Source organism: Aspergillus brasiliensis (genome assembly GCF_001889945.1).
Source record: "Aspergillus brasiliensis CBS 101740 unplaced genomic scaffold ASPBRscaffold_1, whole genome shotgun sequence".
NCBI lineage: Eukaryota > Fungi > Ascomycota > Eurotiomycetes > Eurotiales > Aspergillaceae > Aspergillus > Aspergillus brasiliensis.
Window position 1 is genome coordinate 2,996,069 of NW_027137442.1, and position 19,738 is coordinate 3,015,806.

At 49.3% G+C, this 19,738-nt stretch overlaps 7 protein-coding genes across 7 annotated transcripts; 4 read left to right on the forward strand and 3 right to left on the reverse strand.

Annotated features, from left to right (window-relative positions):
* Nucleotides 1-72: 72 nt before the first annotated feature.
* ASPBRDRAFT_50678 (RecQ family helicase MusN) lies at nucleotides 73-4,881 on the reverse strand (the record flags this gene model as incomplete). Its single annotated transcript, XM_067626584.1, has 4 exons — nucleotides 73-593; nucleotides 643-721; nucleotides 775-4,397; nucleotides 4,458-4,881. 4 exons carry the CDS (start codon nucleotides 4,879-4,881, stop codon nucleotides 73-75), a joined length of 4,647 nt encoding a protein of 1,548 aa, XP_067485093.1.
* Nucleotides 4,882-5,554: 673 nt separating this feature from the next.
* ASPBRDRAFT_142008 (putative Kelch repeats protein) lies at nucleotides 5,555-7,927 on the forward strand. Its single transcript, XM_067619192.1, has 3 exons — nucleotides 5,555-6,157; nucleotides 6,217-6,362; nucleotides 6,417-7,927. Exons 1-3 carry the CDS (start codon nucleotides 5,713-5,715, stop codon nucleotides 7,839-7,841), a joined length of 2,016 nt encoding a protein of 671 aa, XP_067485094.1. The 5' UTR covers nucleotides 5,555-5,712; the 3' UTR covers nucleotides 7,842-7,927.
* Nucleotides 7,928-8,417: 490 nt separating this feature from the next.
* ASPBRDRAFT_37081 (aldo/keto reductase family protein) lies at nucleotides 8,418-9,957 on the forward strand. Its single transcript, XM_067623652.1, has 2 exons — nucleotides 8,418-8,637; nucleotides 8,750-9,957. The coding sequence occupies exons 1-2, from the start codon at nucleotides 8,586-8,588 to the stop codon at nucleotides 9,691-9,693; spliced, it is 996 nt and encodes a 331-aa protein (XP_067485095.1). The 5' UTR covers nucleotides 8,418-8,585; the 3' UTR covers nucleotides 9,694-9,957.
* ASPBRDRAFT_113395 (Zn(II)2Cys6 transcription factor domain-containing protein) lies at nucleotides 9,731-11,240 on the reverse strand (the record flags this gene model as incomplete). Its single annotated transcript, XM_067616734.1, has 2 exons — nucleotides 9,731-11,122; nucleotides 11,181-11,240. 2 exons carry the CDS (start codon nucleotides 11,238-11,240, stop codon nucleotides 9,731-9,733), a joined length of 1,452 nt encoding a protein of 483 aa, XP_067485096.1.
* A 3,201-nt stretch (nucleotides 11,241-14,441) lies between these two features.
* Nucleotides 14,442-15,112, forward strand: ASPBRDRAFT_100460 (uncharacterized protein; the record flags this gene model as incomplete). The annotated part of the gene is made up of 2 exons (XM_067616565.1): nucleotides 14,442-14,512; nucleotides 14,581-15,112. Coding segments are annotated over 2 exons (603 nt in total), but the record flags the coding sequence as incomplete, so codon positions are not given.
* Nucleotides 15,113-15,438: 326 nt separating this feature from the next.
* On the reverse strand, nucleotides 15,439-17,694 carry ASPBRDRAFT_37083 (pyridoxal phosphate-dependent decarboxylase family protein). The gene has a single exon (XM_067623653.1). It carries the CDS (start codon nucleotides 17,239-17,241, stop codon nucleotides 15,727-15,729), a length of 1,515 nt encoding a protein of 504 aa, XP_067485098.1. The 5' UTR covers nucleotides 17,242-17,694; the 3' UTR covers nucleotides 15,439-15,726.
* Nucleotides 17,695-17,908: 214 nt separating this feature from the next.
* Nucleotides 17,909-19,721, forward strand: ASPBRDRAFT_50683 (proline iminopeptidase; the record flags this gene model as incomplete). The annotated part of the gene is made up of 9 exons (XM_067626585.1): nucleotides 17,909-17,951; nucleotides 18,013-18,257; nucleotides 18,311-18,555; nucleotides 18,617-18,702; nucleotides 18,758-18,922; nucleotides 18,975-18,995; nucleotides 19,045-19,183; nucleotides 19,246-19,342; nucleotides 19,410-19,721. The coding sequence occupies 9 exons, from the start codon at nucleotides 17,909-17,911 to the stop codon at nucleotides 19,719-19,721; spliced, it is 1,353 nt and encodes a 450-aa protein (XP_067485099.1).
* Between the last annotated feature and the right edge of the window lie 17 nt (nucleotides 19,722-19,738).

Consider the following 19,738-nt stretch of genomic DNA (forward strand, 5'->3'; position numbering starts at 1 on the left):
ACGCCCTGAAGTGTCACTCCATATACCGTAAAGTTCATCACAAAGCCGAAATAATCGGCACTTGAATAGCCATTAGATGGGCATCATCCCTATTCGACTAGTTGAGGGTTTCGCTTTGGTCCCTTTTCGAGGGACAGAGGGGCGACTGTCAGCACGATCACCGGATTTTCTGCGGGCTCCCGTCGACTTTGCCCTGGATCTAGGGGCAGCGTTTTGGCGGCGAGGGCGTTTGGTTGTTGGACGCTTTCGAGCCCGAGGCCTACTGGACTTTCCAGGGCCGTCGTCCTCGTCGTCAGAGTCGAGGCCCGCAGTGTGCTGGGTAGAGAAATAACGACTAGACAGATTCTCGTCCACATTAAATGTAGAAGGATGATCCGTAAAGATCCCTCCATCGCTGAACTCATCCTCGGTGCTGGTGAGGTTGATCACGTTGTGATGGTTGGGATCCGGAACCACCCCATCAGCATCATCTTGCTCTTTCTTCAGCTCTGCATAACGGCGCTGCGTGTCGCGCACAAGCTTCAGGATCTGGCCTCCATATCGGTTCACCTTGTCCGGGTCGATGCCAGGAATTGTGGCAAGCTCCGCCATATCTGGACAATGGGTTAATTCCGTTCATGGCCATTCTAAGGGGGTTCTCACCTTTGGGGAAAACGATCACCATCTCGCGCAGGACGCTGTCAGTAAACGGTTGATTGCGTAGGCCTTTCTGCATGACCAGCTGTTTGGCTATTAGCACGTTGTAAGGAACCTTCGATACGTACGATCACATACATCCTGACAATAATTCTTGGCGTAGACCATGAAATCCTCCGCAACCGCTTTGTGTAGAGGGTCTAATTGCTCAAACCGACGGTCTTGGGTAATCGGCGGGCCGGGAGTACGCCGTTTTTCTTGACGTGGCTTGCCGGCGATTCGGATTCTTTCGAACCCATCACTGTCTGCCTCATCGTTCGTGGTGTCGCCTGCGCCGTCTTGGTACCGGAACCGAGAGAGGCGACGTTGGTTTGCCGCTTGTACAGGTGACGAGACATTCGTGGATTGCGGTTGATACTCTTTGTTGCCGCCATCAGCTCGTGACCCCGACTTCGACTTCCTGGTCTTCCCATTCGGCGAGACTCGCACGTCAAGCTTCAGTTTGCACCGCCCGCTCTCGAAGTCAGCGGCACGCCGTCCCACTTTGATATATTGAATGGCAAATTTACTGCCATTGACGACATTCTCTTCAACAAGTGCTCCCTCGCCTAGAAGTCTATGGAACAGCCGCTCTGCTTCGCCAAGTTCTAGGTCGGAACCGTCGCCATAGCCAGGGGCCTGACGGTGTTGCGGAGACCTAAACCTTTTCACACTCCCCCGGAAGATGTTCACACAGTACGACAGAGTAACCTTGTCTTCGATGCTCTGGAAGTGGCGGACAACTTTAATAGCAGAGGCAGCATAGTGAGAAAAGTCGTGGAGCTCAAAGACAGAGTCGGACTTGCAGTTGTCACACGAGGCATTGCAGTCTTGTCGGCGGAAGTATTCGTTAAAGTAGGCAAGAATCTGGACTCGCCTACAGTCGCTCCTGTTCTCACAGTATTGTACCACGTTGTGGAGCATCTGCCGTTGCCGATTCTTTTGCTGCTTGCTACCCTCGCCCTTGTCGATCATGCTAGATAAAGTGCTCGAATCTTTGTAGCAATAATAGAGGTAGCAGCCAGATCGCTTGCCGTCTCGGCCAGCCCTCCCCGTTTCCTGATAATATCCTTCCAGACTCTTGGGGATGCTGTGATGAATTACAAAACGCACATCAGGCTTGTCGATGCCCATCCCGAAAGCGATCGTCGCCACTATAACGTGAGTCTTTCCAGCTTGCCAGGCCTGTTGAACTTTCGCACGTTCCCCGGAATCCATGCCCGCGTGATAGTGTTCCGCTTTGATGCGATAGTCATCCCGAAGATCGCTCGCGACCTTTTCGCATGTCTTGCGCGACAGACAATAGACTATGCCAGATTTGTTCGGGTAGTGAGTCTTGATAGTATCGGCTATGCTCGCCAGAAGCTCCGTTCCCTTTTTCTTGATCCGTACCTCGTACGTCAGGTTTGGCCTGTTGAAACTCTGAGAGAACACTTCACAGCCTTCCATTCTTAGGTTGTGAATGACATCCACCTTGACGTTCTCGGTGGCTGTTGCAGTAAGCGCCATCATTGGTACTCCGGGTAGCTGATTCCTGAGTTCTCCTATCTCTTTATAGTCAGGACGGAAATCGTGTCCCCACTGACTGACACAATGCGCCTCATCGATCACGATACGTGCAAGCTTGCGGCTGCGATTGAGTTTCTCCAAGCTTTTGGTAATGGCCTGGCTTTTGTTGACCATTTCTGGGGTGATGTACAACAGTTCGATATCTTCTTCGGCCGAGGAGCCTGACAGCGTGCTGATGATCCATTGCCGTTGCTCCTTCGGAGTCTCTCCGTTCAGCAGATAAGCCTTGATATTCAAGCGGTTCAAATGCGACACTTGGTCCTGCATCAGACTGAGCAACGGGGAAATCACAATCGTGACTCCTCTTGTGGAGCCTGAAGTGACAACAGAGGGCAGTTGATAGCATAAAGACTTGCCTCCTCCGGTAGGCATCAGAACGAAAGTGTCTTTCCCACTCAATGTCGCATCTATAGCCTCCAGCTGATTGAGGCGGAATCCACGAAGGTGAAACCGATCTTTCAGAGCGTTTCTAACATCCTTGGACCATGGATGTTGGTTCCAGAGAGCATTGTGGCCTTGCGATTTCGCTTGCGACAGGGGAGTGCGTGAAACATTTCCGGAAGTTTCAGCGAAGACCTTGCGATTCTGAAGCCCGTGGTTGTCGGTTGCGGGTGGATAGCCTTCGTCAAGGAACCCGGCAGCTTCTAGCATATCTTCATCATCCAAGTCGAACTCATCCGCTTCTTCTGTAGGGAGCGTGGGTGAGCCCATTGTCCGAGTGAAAACATCCTCATCGTCCAGCGTGGTCGGGTCATCGTAGTCAAACGCTCTAAGGCTCGAGGTCCCATTCGTGTTCTTGAAGGACAGGTCTGACACCCGAGTGGATATCTCGGTACGAGAGTTGTTGTAGTCTACTGTTGACCGTGTATGTGATCGGGAGAACGCACCCGAATCCACAGTATCATCCATTGCACTGATTGAGATAGATGAGGGGCGCGGCAACGGGGTTGGATGGTCTGAGTTGTAACGAAGTGGGTGATCATGCACTGAAGTAATAGATAGCAGTCCAGATCGTGCTAGCAGATGTTGTATATCTGATTCAATCTTTTGCAGTTGATTCGTTGCTTCTCGACTTTCCACAAGCTCCGGCATATTGGACGGGTCACCGCCCTGTGTTATAACCTGCATGAGACTTTTCTTGAGCAAGTTCCTTTTCGAGTCATATGTCTGATGAGTGACCCTTTGCTGCTTGAGCAAACCAATCGCATCGATCCTATCCGTAAGGGCCTTGTTTTCAGCGATCAATTCAGGAGCAAGCTCTCCCTTCATTGCTCGCTCATACACTATCTCAGAATTCTTCGTAAGAGTGCTCTTCAAGGTTGCAATTGCTCCTTCGAGCGAGTCTGCTGGAAGCGTCAGGAACTTTGCTACATCTTCGTTCTGAGGCTGAGAGCTGGGCGATTCGGTAGAAGGCACATGTGTGATGGGACTAGGGCTGATGTGTGTGTCCTTTTTAGATGTACGGATACTGGAGGGGACGACATCCATGACATCAGACGTCCGTGGGGAAGCGCGAGTCTTCTTCCTCGCAGGGCTAGGGGCTGCATGCTCATCTGAGCTATCTTGATTAGGCAGGATCGGGTAAAGTGATTCGTTGGAGTTCAATGTTGGGCCGTCTCCATCAGGAGCCCAGTCATTGAACAGATTCTCATCAGCGTCGTCATCGTCAGAGTCAGCGATGACATGACCCGCGCGAGAACTTTGTGAAAGCGGAGGGAGGCCCAATGGACCATCAGCTCGGGATATAGTGTCCTTCCTGGTCGTGCGAGGTGATTTTCCAGGCTGAAGACGCGTCGAGGTAGAACGGGGGGTTTTCGCAGACTCAACAGCCTTCAATGGCGAGCGCGATTTCGAGCCGTTCTTTCGGGGTGAAACAAGGTCTGACACATAATCATCGCTCTTCCGCTTCTTCCCACGCTTTTCGAGAGGCTCTTTCCGGGATGCAGCATCTTCGGTCCACAAACGCTGTGGCTCCTCGAATCCATCGAATGTGTCAGACGAAAGCGTTGTCTGATTCAAGTCGCCAGTCAAGTCAATGGTATCAATGTCGGAATCGAATAGAGGCGACTTCGCATCCAAAGGCCGCTTCAATCCGAACGGAGTCAAATAGGACGCCTTAGGGCTGCGCAATGGAGACCGGGGACTCTGGTGGTCTACTCGGAGTAAGTCGTTAGAAGATCCCTGAAGACCACGGGAACGCTCTTTCGCCGTACCTTTGATAACCCTGTCCAGACCATTCTCTCTTCCCTTAGAAGGTGACTTCACCGACTGGCTACTCTTGAAAGGTTTCGGAGTGGGTGCGCCAGCGTCCTTTGACAGACTGAGCATGCGCGGCTTGCGTGTGGAAGCCGGAGTAAGAAGCAATCGCGCCATCTCTGCGTCCGAATCTACCTCCGCTTCTTCGTCCACATGGTCCGTCTCTGCTGGATTGACTTCCGGTTGTAAATCATCGATCGTGATGGTGATATCCTCCGGCTGGTGCGCTAAGGCCCCCACTGGTGGCACCGGCGCAGTAGGTTGATTTCGGTCGGCAGTGTTGTTGTGATACTCGTGCGCGGACGGAGATAAGGAGGGGTACAGCGAAGGGCCCTGCTGCAACAGCCATTTGAGGTGGGCTGCTAAATTGTTTTTAGTCATAAGGCCGTACGTTCGTGAGCATGGTTTTCATTGACGAGTCGCAACATAACAATCACAAAGGGCGATTAGACTAGCTGCCGAGCAACTACTCGTTAGTCTAGTTATCCAATTGCTTTCAGTTCGGCGAATCCACGGCGTTGCCTGGACGCGTTCCGTCGCGTCATCACGTGGGCGGTGAAGACGCAGATAATCCATGCCACCGTCAATTATGATACTCGGTATTACTTACCCTCTTCGACATGGGAGAGCATCGTTGATGTTGAAGGAATGGCATGCTATGCGAAGCTCCTCAGAGATGTTACAAGCTTGCAGCAATTGCATCAATCTACAGGCTATTCTGCGGTATTGACTCTTGTCTGCCTGACTTCTGATGTTCGATAATCTTCATGACAACATGTTTCAATACCAGAACATGGAGGCATCAACATCGCCCAACTCCATTGCATATGACATGCTCATATGCAGATGATGCCGGATACGATAAATTAGTTCAATAAGCACCTATTACACATACACTATGTGTATGTATGCTTACTTTGGCCTCTTGTGTTCTCCTTCTGGCATGCAAGCCCGGTCACCCATTGACTATCGTAACCGTTTTACACGGTAAAATAAGAGGGGCTTCAAGCCGACATTTTTTTTCTGGGCCGTAGAAAACCCCGCGCTGAATGGAAGGAAACTGTAGTAAATAGAATATCAACTCCATAACTCCACCGATAGGAAAGTGGTATTTGAGGAGACCACTCAAAGCTCCACATCATCTCTTCCAAGTCATAGAACCCACAGAAGAGCCCGAAAGTCCAACCCGTATCCTTCAAAAGCTCGTCAACCATGGGCAAGAAGAACAAGAAGTCCGCCGAGCACAAGGAGCGTGTAGCAGCGAAACAGTCCAAGAAGGCTGCTCAAAAGGAGAAGAAGGGCAAGGGCAAGGGCAAGGATGCCGACAGTGATGTCGAGGATGCCGACTTGGATGCCATCCTTGCGCAGTATGCTGAGGAACAAGCGAAGTTCTTGAAGGTCACGGAGGTGGTGGGAGGGCCGCCGACACCGCGGTCGTCTGCAACTGTTCTGGCTTCTCCTTCAAATCGGAACGAGCTGCTGGTCTTTGGCGGAGAGTACTTTGATGGAAATCTTGCCACTTTCTTCAATAACCTCTTCGTGTACAATGTCGATCGCGGCGAGTGGAGAGAAGTCACCAGTCCGAATAGCCCGCTCCCTCGCAGTGGACATGCTTGGTGCCGTGGTGGCAATACGGGAGGTGTTTATCTGTTTGGTGGTAAGTAGATGGCTCATATAAACCCCATCAGGTTTCCAGTGCACTGATGTCTGGAATAGGAGAGTTCTCTTCGCCCAAGCAGGGCACCTTCTATCACTACAACGACTTCTGGCACCTTGATCCCTCTACAAGGGAATGGACCCGTCTGGACTCGAAGGGTAAGGGTCCTCCGGCCAGAAGTGGTCACAGAATGACTTACTTCAAGGTATGTCCCTATTCTCGTTGGGACAAGCCAGGTAGAAACTAAATAAAAAGACAGAACTACATTATTCTCTTTGGAGGTTTCCAAGATACCTCGCAGCAAACCAAGTATCTCCAAGACTTGTGGATCTACGATTGCTCCAAGTACACTTGGTTCAACCCCACGCTGCCAACCGCATCCCAGAAGCCCGACCCTCGGTCTTCTTTCTCCTTCCTGCCGCACGAAAGCGGTGCCGTTCTCTATGGCGGATATTCCCGTGTGAAGGCGGCCACAGGAATCAACGGCAAGCCCGTCAAGGGCGGCCCTCAGCGCATGACCATGAAGCCCATGGTGCACCAGGACACCTGGTTCCTCCGTATTACTCCACCCGGCCCTGATGCTCCTGCCAATGCCGCCCCCACCGTACGCTGGGAGCGCCGGAAGAAGCCCGCCAACTCTCCCAACCCTCCACGTGCCGGTGCCACGATGGCATACCACAAGGGACGTGGCATCATGTTCGGTGGTGTTCACGACGTCGAGCTGAGCGAGGAAGGCATCGACAGTGAATTCTTTGACACCATGTTCGCCTGGAACACCGACCGAAACCGCTTCTTCCCCTTAACGCTCCGCCGGCCCAGAGCAGCAGGCAAGAAGCAGCAGGCTAACCAGATGAAGTCCAAGGATCGAAGCAAGGCCGACGAGGAGGAGCTTCTGCAGAATCTCAAGGCTCTGGAGGCCAAGAAGGGCATTCGCAGGGAGGAGGACGACGATGAACTGGAGGCACCCAAGAAGGAAGAAGAGCGTGATGAGCCAGAGAAGCCTGCGATCGTACGCTTCGAGATGCCTCACCAGCGATTCAACGCGCAATTGGCCGTTCAGGATGACACTTTGTACATCTTTGGTGGCACCTTCGAGAAGGGAGATCGGGAATTCACCTTCAACGACATGTACTCGATCGATCTTGTCAAGCTTGATGGCGTCAAGGAGGTCTTCTACAATGAGCCCGCCAACTGGCACCTTCTCAACGAAGCCGACAGTGACGAGGAGATGGACGAAGACGAAGAGGAGGATCTCGAAGACGAGGAAGAAGAGGAGGACGCAATGTCCCTGGACACGGGTTCTCCGGCCCCCACGGAAGTCACCGTGCCTTCTGTCACCCAGGAGATGGAGAACCTGGAAGTGGAGGAGCAAGAGGGAGAGCCATCTGTACAGGACAGCAGACCCCTGCCTCGTCCGTTCGAGAGTTTGCGTGACTACTTCAGCCGCACAGGGGAGGACTGGCAGCGTATCCTGTTGGAGACTCTGAAAGAGAAGGGCATCGCCACCGAGAAGAACATCAAGGAGCTGCGGAAGGATGCATTCAACATGGCGGAAGAGAAGTGGTGGGATAGCAGAGAGGAAGTCATGGCTCTGGAGGATGAACAGGAAGAAGCTGGTATTGGGGAGGTTGTTAGCATTGCTGATCGGGGTGACAATGCTGGCGGTGCTGGACGACGCAGGTGATACACATAGCATATGCCTTGGAGTAGAATAAGTACTTTTGCCTTTTCATATCAATTTTCTGAATAGTACTATCCAAGTGCCCTGTCATTATTCTCTTCATTCAGTAGTACTTAGCAGTACTTTCCACCTGACTAATAGCTCAGAGATGCGTTGCCTCCCACTGAAAATACTAGCACAGGCACCTCAAGATGGAACGGAAATATACATACGAGAAATCTGCTAGTAGTTTAACCTACCAACCCAAAGGCCAACCATAACTAATGCCAGACCATTATTGCGAATATACAGAATTAAACAACAGAAGCATTCATCCAATTGACTGCCTCAACCCAAACCCTCTCCACCACGTAGTCAGTGTAGCAACTAGATAATAGCATGTTAGGCGTTTTTCCAAAACTATTCATGGGACGGCCTTATATGGCACTAATCCTAATCGGGTAACCAACTGGTCATGACGGCACACCCTCGGACTTTATTTGTGACCGCCGGGGATAGAGGGACACGAAGTAGACTAACTCCGGGAGTGGAAGAGATTGGTGGCTGAGGATGGAAGGTATATATAGGAGGGTGTTTCTGCGATGGTCAAGGGCTGTTCTGTTGTTGCAATAGCATCACAGAGTGTGCTTCAGCTGGGAGACTCAAATATACTTCCATTTGCTTGATATACTACATCCACTCATCAGAAGTATCCGTCTTTCTGATACACTCCTGATCAAATTTACAATCAATTACTAGCTACGAACGATGCCTTTTCTCGCTGGAAAAGAAATCACGCAGAATGGGTTGGGGCTTATGCGTGAGTTCTCCCTCATTCTTCCCCCCTGCCTTGGTTCATGTTTGCTTTAGGTTAGGGTCTTGTCTGGAACTAGAGCTGTAGAAACTCACATATTGATAAAATTGAATTGCAGGCTTTACCAGTTCAAACGATGTGACACCCGATGAACAAGCATTCAAGGTCCTCAAGGCAGCACTGGCAGCTGGCGTCAACGTATGGAATGGAGCAGACTTCTACGGGACCCCCAACAACAACTCATTGCATCTCATGAACCGTTACTTCACAGCTTATCCCGAAGATGCAGACAAGGTCGTTCTTTCGATCAAGTCCGGCCTTGTCAGCATGCAGACCTATACTATGGATTGCTCACCCGCGGGACTTCGCGGCTTCGTGGACAACGCTCTTAAGATCCTGGACGGCAAGAAGAAAATCGACATCTTTGGCTGTGCAAGAGTTGATCCCAATGTTTCGGTTGAAGAAAGCATCAAGGCATTGGCTGAGCTGAAGCAAGAGGGTAAGATCGGGGGCATCCAGCTGTCGGAGGTGAAAGCCGAGACTATTCGGCGTGCGGCGAGCGTTGCGAAGATTGATATGTTGGAGGTGGAGGTTAGCATTTGGGCTACAGATGTCTTCCATAACGGTGTCGCAGAGACATGCGGAGAGCTTAGTATTCCCATAATAGCGCATACACCGCTGGGGGCGGGAATGTTGACTGGTATGATCAAAAGCCCTGATGACTTGGCGGCAAAAGATCATCACCGGTTTTTCCCTCGTTTCCAACCCGATAATCTTGCGAAGAACCGTCTGCTTGTTGATGAGCTGGAGAAGATTGCGGCTTCGAAGGGGTGCACTCCGGCTCAATTGGCTTTGTCGTGGGTTAAAGTGCAGAGTAGAAAGCCTGGAATGCCGCTTTTTGTCCCGGTTGCGGGAGCGAGATCTGAAGCCAGGGTTATTGAGAATGTGAAGGATGTCGACTTGACTGATGATGACCTTGCGAAAATTGATGGCCTCCTGCTGAAATATCCTGTCGCAGGGGAAAGGTTTCCGCCTGCAGCAATGAAGTTCAGTGACTACTAGGCAATCCAAATGGAGTGTGGAATGCATTTCCACTGAATCAGATTGAAAAGTCCTCCCGCCCAACAAACAGCCAAACCTTCCAAATATTCCGCGACATTTGGTTATCCTCAGATAGCAAGTAGTCCAATGTCATATGCTGCGAAGGAGATTGCTTCTCTTTCACAAATTGTATTCGTTCATGAATTGATAGCCTGGACTGAGCTGGTCCTGAAAGGATTTCTTTGGCCGCATATAGATGAAACAGTAGTGTATTCGACTGGACATTAGTAATCTCATACGGAAGCCTGCTGTTGGCCCCCGTACCAGGGATGGAGAGGCATATGTCTGTGACAAGGGAATTGGCTCGGCGGTTAGATTCATGGAGTTCGGCCATGATCCGGGTGTCGTCGGCGGAGCTTCCCAGCATCTGAACGCCGTGCTCACGTATAAGCTTCATTAGCTGAATGCGAAGAACGCGGATGTTGTTCCAGCATCTCTGTGTGTTGTAATCAGGGTATATGTCCGACTTGTTTGCCAGAACGATTGGGGGTTCCGGGCTCTGCCGTCTCGAGAAGAAGGAAGGCAGATACGTGGTCAGTCGATCAAGATCTGCGTCAAGTGCTTCGGCTTGATGTATGATATCTCCTGCAGAAGTGGCAGCCTTCACAGCATACTCCAGCTGTGCATACCGCATCATAACTTCCAAGAATCTCCACCTTAGTGATGATGTATCCGCACCGGGTTCGAGAGCTTGCTGTCGCAATGCCAAAAACTGAGGTGGAATATCAACTTCATTGGCAAGGCAATCAAGAACGACAAGCTCAGTTAGATATAAAAACATCTTAGCGCCTCCTTCGTCTGTAAATTGCCTACTACCCCTCAAAGCCATCAGCTCAAAAGCACCTTTTAGATGTCCGTTGCGGATACATAACCCTCGTTGTTCTACATTGGCAAGCCGCTCAAATATACTCATGAGTAACACCGAGAATACTGTCCTATCCAGTAACGCTTCTCTTGGTGACTGGATCGCTTTTCGCGTCAGAGACAAAGCAGACCCATAGCTAATTTGAGCATGATAGAGAGCTGGGCGCCATCCCTGCAGAGATGAAAATGTGGCCATGAAAAGCGTGTTGATCATGGTTTCAAGGAGAGGATAGTCATCTGATTTTGAAGGGTAAAAGACCTGCATATACGAGTATATGCCCATTGTAGGTGCATTTTCAACATATTGAGAGATATAGAGGTGCTTCGCGCGCTGTAATACAGTCGGAAGAAGATTTGTCGATAGAAGCCCTGCAGAAGCTGGACGATCAAGAGAGCGCTTTCTCAGTACCTTCTCCGCGGTAGCAGAGGTCTCATTAAGTATGACTAGATCTGTTGACTTTTGGTATCCCGAGCATGTTAGACCAGCGCGGGAACATTGGGAGCAGCCAGCTTCCTTTTTATCGCACTATGGAGAACTGTAAGCCTGGATCAGTCGTAAAGTTGAATAGTAGGTACCAGCATACTTTGATATCACGTTTGCGGCATTCCAGGCATGATTTAGAAGGCCTCCCACGGTATACCATTATGAGAGATGCGAACATTCGGTGGTCGGCTGTTGGGCTAGGAGGCTTATGGAGGAGGGAAGAGCCGGAGCGCTCGGAGTCTCTCACACGGCGGGTTCTGACACTGGATAATCTTAGTCATGTGTAAGAACCAGATTGACCGACCATTTAGTATAAGACTTCACATTCCTCTACTAATTTCAATGCTTATATGGCATAGATACCATAAATCCAGGGATCCCAATCCAGCCGTATTGGTAATACTACTTGTATAGTGTTTTCAGCTCAGAGGGGAAAAGTTCAATAGACCATGACTTCATCATAGTATATACATTGGACTAGACATGGCAGGGCTCGCAGGGCTCAGCTCAGCCACACACGTAGTACTATTCAAAAGACACTCTTCCATATTAGGTTATCTCAGTCACTATGATGGATATCAGTTGTCATATTGATATACAGGCGGACTAGATACAGAAATGTTTATCAGAGTTTTCTTATCCTTACCTATAGCATAATAGCTTAGATATCCGTACTCTATTTCTATCTGAATCAGTGCGTTTTACGAATAGAGAAAACTACCGACAATACTACTTATGATTTAGATAGCATCTGTGCTTTATCCCACCATTCATAGGTTGTTGGGTGTTGGAATATCCCAATATAAAAAAGGCCTGCATTCTGATATTGAGAGGCCTATGGTTGAAGGCATTTTTACCAAGTAACTTTCTTTTATTTATAAGAAACAGTAAATGGTCGTATAAGAAAGTCAATGATACCTTCCTCTTAGTATACAGAATAGTATAAATAAATAAATGTGATACATCTATCTCTGCTGTATGGAGATGCGCCAGCCCTACCAAGCGTGCGTCACACCCATTATAGACTATGCATCAACTGTTTGCTTGATCCGCTACGCAACTAAGCAGATCCGAGGCTCTTTTGAGACACTCAGAGAACAGCACTTATTCGGATCTTCCCTGCCTTTTGAATGTATCCACAGACGCCCTGGAAGTCTAGTCCTATACTACCCACTCGCCTGCGACTCAGACAAGTAGCGCAGACAGTGGCGGCCTGCCTCAATACCTTGCCCAAAGATCACCCAGACTATATCATATTAACCCGCGCAATGGCACGCAGTACATACCTGGGACACGCAGAAGAGTTCCCGCTGACAGAAACCATGCGCGTGGCGGGCGCAGCCCTTTGTCGATGAATAGATTCAACCAGATCCCTAGCAAGGCAAACCTCAAAAACCGGTATTACAATCTTCTCGGATGCCCTGGGAAAGGAATATCGGCTGGGTGCGGTGGCAGTATTTCTTGACCGCAATTTGCAGGACTTGAAACCGCGATAAGTCAGTGTCGGTTCGATGGAGCACTGATCAGTCTATGCAGCCGAGCTCATGTTGATCTACAATGCCATCGGATGCATCTTCGAGATAGCACAGAGGAGCCAAGGGGACACGGCAACAAAAGCCGGCAACAATCCTCAGTGATAGCATGTCTACACTACAGGTTACCAGCAACTCACGGAAGGAAACAGGACAGTGTATCATCCAGGCTATCCACTACTCGGCCGGTGGAAATGAGGTGGCCAATCAGCATAGAAAAGAAGCACCACTTCGAATGACTTCATACGTAGAAAGGTCTACCAAGAGTAGAAACAAGAATAGACAGCCTCACAAATCAGAGAATACCTTCACTATATCCACTAAGGCCTGCCAGTCAGCAGGTCTTGCCCGCTGTATGACTCGCTCCTGTGGAATCGAGCGTATCTACTTACGCAAGTCTGGACAGCTCAGTCATGCCTGACAGATCTAGCGCTGCACCCATCGGCAGTTCTTGGAGACTTAATATGCCGCCTCCAGTCTATTGACTACTAAACATAGTTGATATTGTCCATGACCTGACCACTGACTGGTAGACACAATCCTACTCTCTAAAACATATCAATAACTCTATCACAGGGCTTACTTCTTAGCATAATTTGTGAAAGTGATTTTGACGACTTCAAACAACATACTGTAAGGAAGGGGAACCAGATGGGCGGATGCCGAATTCTGCCGACTTGGGGCATGCCCATTGAAACAGTGGACCCTGTCTGCCAGCCGGATTCGCCGGCTTCGTGACCTAGGTAGAGTGGAGTCGCACTAGTGCAGACAATCTGTTATCATTCATCAGACTCTTTCGAAGGAAAATACGGGGTATAATAGGATAGTGACCCTTCGCTTAGTTCCAAGCCGCAGGGAGAGTCCTTGATCCCCGAGACAGACAGGTGCAGCCAATTGGCATCGGTGGCAACATCGGTGATCCGAGAGAAAGTACTATTACTGTTGATATTTGATGGCAAGGTAGTGATAGTATCTTCATCTTGAAATACTAATAATGAAGCATTTATTCTATCCCAAAAGTTTATAAGTCCCTATATTGATGTCGTACTAGTTAAGGTCGTCTTCCAATATAACAATTGCTGAAGTCACTTTCGGACATGATGCCGAGATGTAAACCATCTGATGACATCACTGATAGTACTCCTCCAAGGAGAACAAGAATTGTATATTCCAATTAGTAACCGAGACCCATGCGTAACATTGAATATGTTTCATCAAAAGTCTACAAACTGCTCATTAAGCTTCAAGAACTGCCGGTAGATCGCAGAGAGGGTTGGGGATGTTAAGGAGTAAAGCTGCGTGGGTACTAGGTAAGAGCTTACTAGATACTGATCTATGGAAAGTCAAACTTTAGGAAAGAAGCTATAGTATATAGAAAGTTCAATATGACGGCCTCGACCATAGAGAAATTCATCAATATTCCCCTACAATAGACATGATTATCACTGTACTTGATAGATGTTCTCTAAATGATAAAACCAAGCAAAAAGCTGTATAGAGCGTTTACTGCTGACTCCAACTATTCGATATTATTCAAGCACAACCCTCAAAAACCCCCCGAGAAACCCGGAAAGTCGGCAGGCGGATAAAGAATATAACACCGATTCACTCTACAATCCGAGCTTCATATATACAAACAATATTTGTGAAGCTTGCTATTATCACCTTTTTCACATAATTCATCACAGCATCACTCTACAAGTCTTATAACTATCTGCTTCTTCACGAAAATCACTATGGTTTTTGATCGGTACCCTGTTACACCTCCGGCCGAAGGCACCTACGCCACGAACGCCCTTCGCAACAACGCCAAGGGCACTGATCTTGACAAGGAGGCCCTTGAGCGCTTCAAGATCCGCGAGATCTGCGAGGGATGGGGCAGCTACCGGGATGCTGCTGAGTATGTCTTCTTCTTCTTCTAAATCCTGATCTTTTTTCACAGTTATACTCATCGTATCGGTATCATAGGTGGCAGAACTACCGTTCTATGTTCTTCGATGATGCCTACATCGCCACTTCCTGGAAGCAGGGCAATATCGACGAGTTCATCAAAGCGTCCAAGGATGGTTTCGCCGAGGGCTCAACCTTCATGTACATCATGCACCGCATCTGCGGTTCCTCGTTTGAGGTTAACCCGGAGCTTACCCGTGCTGTGTGCAAGATGAAGATCACCATCACATGCCGCTTCACCTTTGATGGCGTCGAGATGGATAACGAGTCCGACTGCCGTTTCTTCTTCCTCTTGGAGAAGCGTCAGGGTCGCTGGGGTGTCTGTTTCTATACCCTTCTCTTCGACAAGGACAAGTTCATCCCCGTCAACCCCGCCAAGACCTTCCATATTCCCGAGGAGGAAGTCAATAAGTTCCCCTCGGGATACCGCTATCTTGCCTGGGCAGAGGATAAGATTGGGCATCCCCCCAAGCTTAACTTGAATAGCCACGGTCCCGAGCGTGACATTCTGTACAGCAAGTGTAAGGATTGGCTCGAGGGCAAGGTTGTCAAGCCTGATCTCACCGGACCTGATTTGCCTAATTGGAAACCCTAGGTTATCCAGAACAAATGGTTTAGGATAAACAAGAGCAGCTAGCGAGAACAATATATATTTCGAGATTTTGTATGGGGAAGTTTCTGTGTACAGTGTAACCCTATGAATGTGTTATTATAACTGTGACTGTGGGTTTGAATTTGGTAACACCTATAGAGTATATAGGTCGAAGAGCTGATTGTGTTCTGAATTTTAGTATATTAGAAATGTCGAACTAGTATAACGCTGATACTCTTTCTACTACTGCTAAAATACTACTAGATAAACTAGATAGACTTTGTGGGATTTCATTGGTTCCCCCTCGTTATGATACCGGACTGCAATACATCATACGCACGCAGCTTTTATTTTACCTTCTCCAACTCCGTGCCAAGTTAGTTCTAGCGTGAAACCTGGCAGCTCTGATCGTATGTCCTGGCTTCCGATGTCTTTTCCTTGCTTTCGATAGTTCTAGTCCTCCATGTGCAGGGCTTAGTACATCCATTGATCCATTTTTTCGTGATAAATTAAGACTTGAGTATGCAATCAGAATATCAAATATGAAGCACCCTACCAGCCATACCATCTCCCTATACACTTCCAGCCACTTTGTCCAAGACATCTGTCACAAGTGCAAAGTCCCTTTCTTCTTCCACCCTCCAGTTCGAGATTGCGATCCGACAAGCCGGTCTTCCCTGCCACGAAGTTCCAGACACAAAAAGCTTAGAAGTCGCATTAATCTCTTTCGTTAGATTGCGGTTCAACTCGTCGTCTTTTGCACTGAACAGCACTATGATGTAGGTTTGGTCGAGCAGCTTATTCTTGCTTGCCAGCTCTGGCAGAGCATTATACTTGGGATGGTCAAATATCCATCCCGCAATCATTCGGCTAAGCCGGATTTGCTTCTGTAGCATTTCTTGGTATCCAACCTGACCATATGCCACAAGGGAGGCGTACACCGGCAACGCTCTGAACCGTCTTGAGTTCTCCATACCGATGTTTAGTGGAGAAGGTACTGAGAGGGCGCCAGACTGGCCCCCGGATAAGTATGCCGCATTCGCGTTTTGGAAAACTTTTTCAGCCTCACCAGGATGGCGACAAAGGACAAAGCCACAGTCATATGGCACGTTTAGGAACTTGTGAGCGTCACCCGCAATTGAGTCTGCTAACTCCATGCCTTCGCACCCCTTTGATATAGTAGAGAACTCAGCATCTTCGAGAATCCGGCCAAAAATTCCAAAAGCACCATCGACATGAAGCCAGGCTCCGTACTTATCACAAAGGCTACGCAGGCTTTGCATTTCAGCTAAGCTTGATGTCGCAAAGTGTCCGGTATTGACCTCTCCACAGGAGACAGCAACGATGCTTGCCTTATTGGCTTTCAATTCCGCTTCAAGTCGTACCAAGTCGATTTGGAGGTAATGATCGTCCCGACAGATACTCTTGACGTTGGCACGGCCAATGCCGAGGATTCCAGCCGCCTTTGCCAACGAAGAGTGAGGCATCGTCGAGAGAATTTGGATACCAGAGATGCCTGTGGCTTGGATGAGTTCGAACAAGCCATACTCACCAACGCTCTCAATAGCAATTCCCCTCTTCTTGGCAGCAGCCCGAAGTACAAACTCCCTTCCGCAAGCCAACCCATAAACATTGCTGGCTGTGGCCCCAGTGGTGAACGTTCCATTGTTCCAGTGGCGCCGATCCAATTTCAGAAGATCTGCAAGGAGACCTAGAGCAGTGGCTTCAACATCTGTCGATATAGAATGCTCTGCAAGGTGTACTTGAACATTCTGATCGTAAGCGGTGACAAGATTGTCTGCAAATAGGGCGGCCGGGGTTACGCCTCCAGTGACAAATCCGTAGTAATTAGGACTTATGCTGCTGCGGTTGAAGGCTGGGACCAAATCATTTAGGATATGCTGGGTGACACTCTCGAATCCCGCTCCCTCGGCAGGGAGAGACTTTGGTAGGGATGCTCTGGCTTTCGACAAGTCACTGGCACTCGGCAACACGTTCCCGGGTGTATATGTTTGGCTAAGCTCCCATAGCTTCTGATGCAACCGGCCTTGCTCTTGGGAGGTCGCTTCAATATTTTTCAGGTCCATGGCGTGAGTTGTTGTCTTGGGGTCAGTCGGAGACTGAGACGTGTGTGAATAACGGAAGATGAATTTGAGGGACTTAATTGGCACTGTAGCTGTTTGCAAATATACTGCTTCTATATAAGTAAGTATATTGTCTTGGTGGAGATTTTATAGAAAGCTATAACAAGTAGTTTTCCGGATTGCTGAGCGTGACTCAAAATACAATACCGGCTAGACTTGCTTGATGGAGGAGAGCCGTCAACCTGCTGCGATAATATCCGAGACTAGGTCTGACGGGTGGTGCTAGTCACTAAAGAAGCGTTATGGGGCAACTCAGGGAGTAGGCAGCACCATTGCACTGCGTCAGCTCCAATAGTCTCTTGAGTTCGTCATGCAGGGAGTAAATGATAGGTGCGGTTATCTCCGAAGCGCGAAACTGCAGAAGAAATGGTGGAGTCGTGAAACTGACGGGAAGCTTAATCGCGGCTCAAGCATACCGTATTGTGACTTGTGAAGAGCAGATACCGTTACAGTTTACAGCTTCTCCCAAAGCGGAGGCTAAGGGGAAGACCTCCGCCGGCGGTAGATAGTTTGGACCCATCTTGCCGGCCACACCACCGCAACTCGCTTCGTAGGCGATTCAGTGCATTTACAATCATAGAGATCCCCCATACATAAGACTGCCCCGACAATGGCTGCCAAGTTAATCGATCGGCGTTTTCATAATATTCCCGGTGCGTTTGGCTTCCCGTGCAAGGGAAAAATGTCACACTAACGACAGGCGGGGTTATCCAGGCAGGCTTCGGGTGGCTGAGCTGTTCTTCGATGTTCCTCTCAATTACAGCAAGCCTAATGATGGCACTCTGAGGCTGTTTGCTCGAAGTGTTCGTCGTTTGGTAACGCCTGCTGAGCAGAGTGAGACTCCCAAGGACGACAAGCAGCTGCCGTTCCTAGTGTACTTGCAGGGTGGCCCTGGAATGGGATGCCGCCCCCCGCAAGAGTATGGCTGGATTGGCACAGTCCTCGAAAAGGGATATCAGGTACATAAATCCACCGAACAGTATTTCCTGAAGGTCTCTTTCTGATTGAACAGGTCTTGTTTCTCGACCAACGTGGCACTGGCCTCAGTTCGACCATCACAGCGGGCACGCTTGCTCGCCAAGGCAATGCCATCAAACAAGCAGAGTACATGAAGAACTTCCGTGCAGACAACATTGTGCGCGACTGCGAGGCCGTTCGTCGTTGTCTCATGACCGATTACCCTGAGGACAAGCGGAAATGGAGTATCATTGGCCAGAGCTTTGGTGGTTTCTGCGCCGTGACTTATCTTTCCATGTTGTATGTCTGTCCCAGTCTTATGATGGCCCAGCCTTATACTAACCTAGCACTCTACTACAAGCCCGGAAGGACTGGCCGAGGCTTTTATCTGTGGTGGACTTCCTCCCCTCGTTGATAACCCCGACCCCGTGTATGCACGTACATACGGTAAGCCATCTACTTGATCCATTTAATCTATGGTGAGTGAGCTAAATCCCCAAAGAAAAGGTCCTCGAGAGGAACAAGGCATACTATGCCAAGTTCCCTGAAGATGTTGAACGAGTCAAGCAAATTATCCAATACCTGAAAGACAATGAGGTCGCTTTGCCAACGGGAACACTCACCCCGGAGCGATTCCAGCAAATGGGCATCCTCTTTGGCATGCACGGTAAGCTTCTCTGAAGCTATCATCCTCCAGTCCTACCGCTAACCTCCCACAGGTGGTCTTGACAGCATCCATGGTAACGGGTTCCAAAAGCGATTTTCCTAACCCTCACTAACACGACATAGATCTCGTGCTACGTGCCTGGAACGATCTGGAAGTCTTCGGCTTCCTCACCCACCCCACGCTCACCTCTATCGACAGTTTCGGTGGTATGGACAACAACATCATCTACGCGATCCTGCACGAGGCTATCTACTGCCAGGGGTGAGTCCTACCAACGATTACCCCACTGTAATCTTCACGATCTAACAACCTCGATGTGACAGGAAACCCTCCAACTGGTCCGCAGATAGATTACGCGCTTCCAGCCCGGACTTTCAAATCGACACCAACAAGTCCGAAATCCTCTTCACTGGTGAAATGGTAAATCCTACCTCTACTCTAGAACAACCACTACCCCGCTGAACCATACTAAATCGCACAACCACAGGTCTATAAAGACATGTTCGACTCCTACACAGAACTCAGTCAGGTTCGAGACGCGGCAGACATCCTCGCTTCGACGGATGACTGGCCTGCGCTTTATGACGAAGCCCAGCTGGCACGGAACGAGGTTCCTGTTTACGCGGCCACATACGTAGACGATATGTATGTCCACTTTGATCATGCGCAGAATACCGCGGCCAAGATCAAGGGTGCCAAGCAGTTCATTACGAATGTCATGTATCATAATGCGATTCGGAGCAAGTCGGATGAGCTTATTCAGCAGCTGTTTGCTCTCAGGGAGGATACCATTGATTAGAGGGAATGATGGTTTTG

Excerpts from the sequence above, each read along its gene's own strand:
- ASPBRDRAFT_37081 (XM_067623652.1), top strand. The coding sequence starts at position 8,586 with ATGCCTTTTCTCGCTGGAAAAGAAATCACGCAGAATGGGTTGGGGCTT. Across the intron at positions 8,638-8,749 it reads GAATGGGTTGGGGCTTATGC|GCTTTACCAGTTCAAACGAT; the intron begins GTGAGTTCTCCC and ends ATTGAATTGCAG.
- ASPBRDRAFT_37083 (XM_067623653.1), bottom strand. The coding sequence starts at position 17,241 with ATGGACCTGAAAAATATTGAAGCGACCTCCCAAGAGCAAGGCCGGTTG.
- ASPBRDRAFT_142008 (XM_067619192.1), top strand. The coding sequence starts at position 5,713 with ATGGGCAAGAAGAACAAGAAGTCCGCCGAGCACAAGGAGCGTGTAGCA. Across the intron at positions 6,158-6,216 it reads AGGTGTTTATCTGTTTGGTG|GAGAGTTCTCTTCGCCCAAG; the intron begins GTAAGTAGATGG and ends TGTCTGGAATAG. Across the intron at positions 6,363-6,416 it reads ACAGAATGACTTACTTCAAG|AACTACATTATTCTCTTTGG; the intron begins GTATGTCCCTAT and ends ATAAAAAGACAG.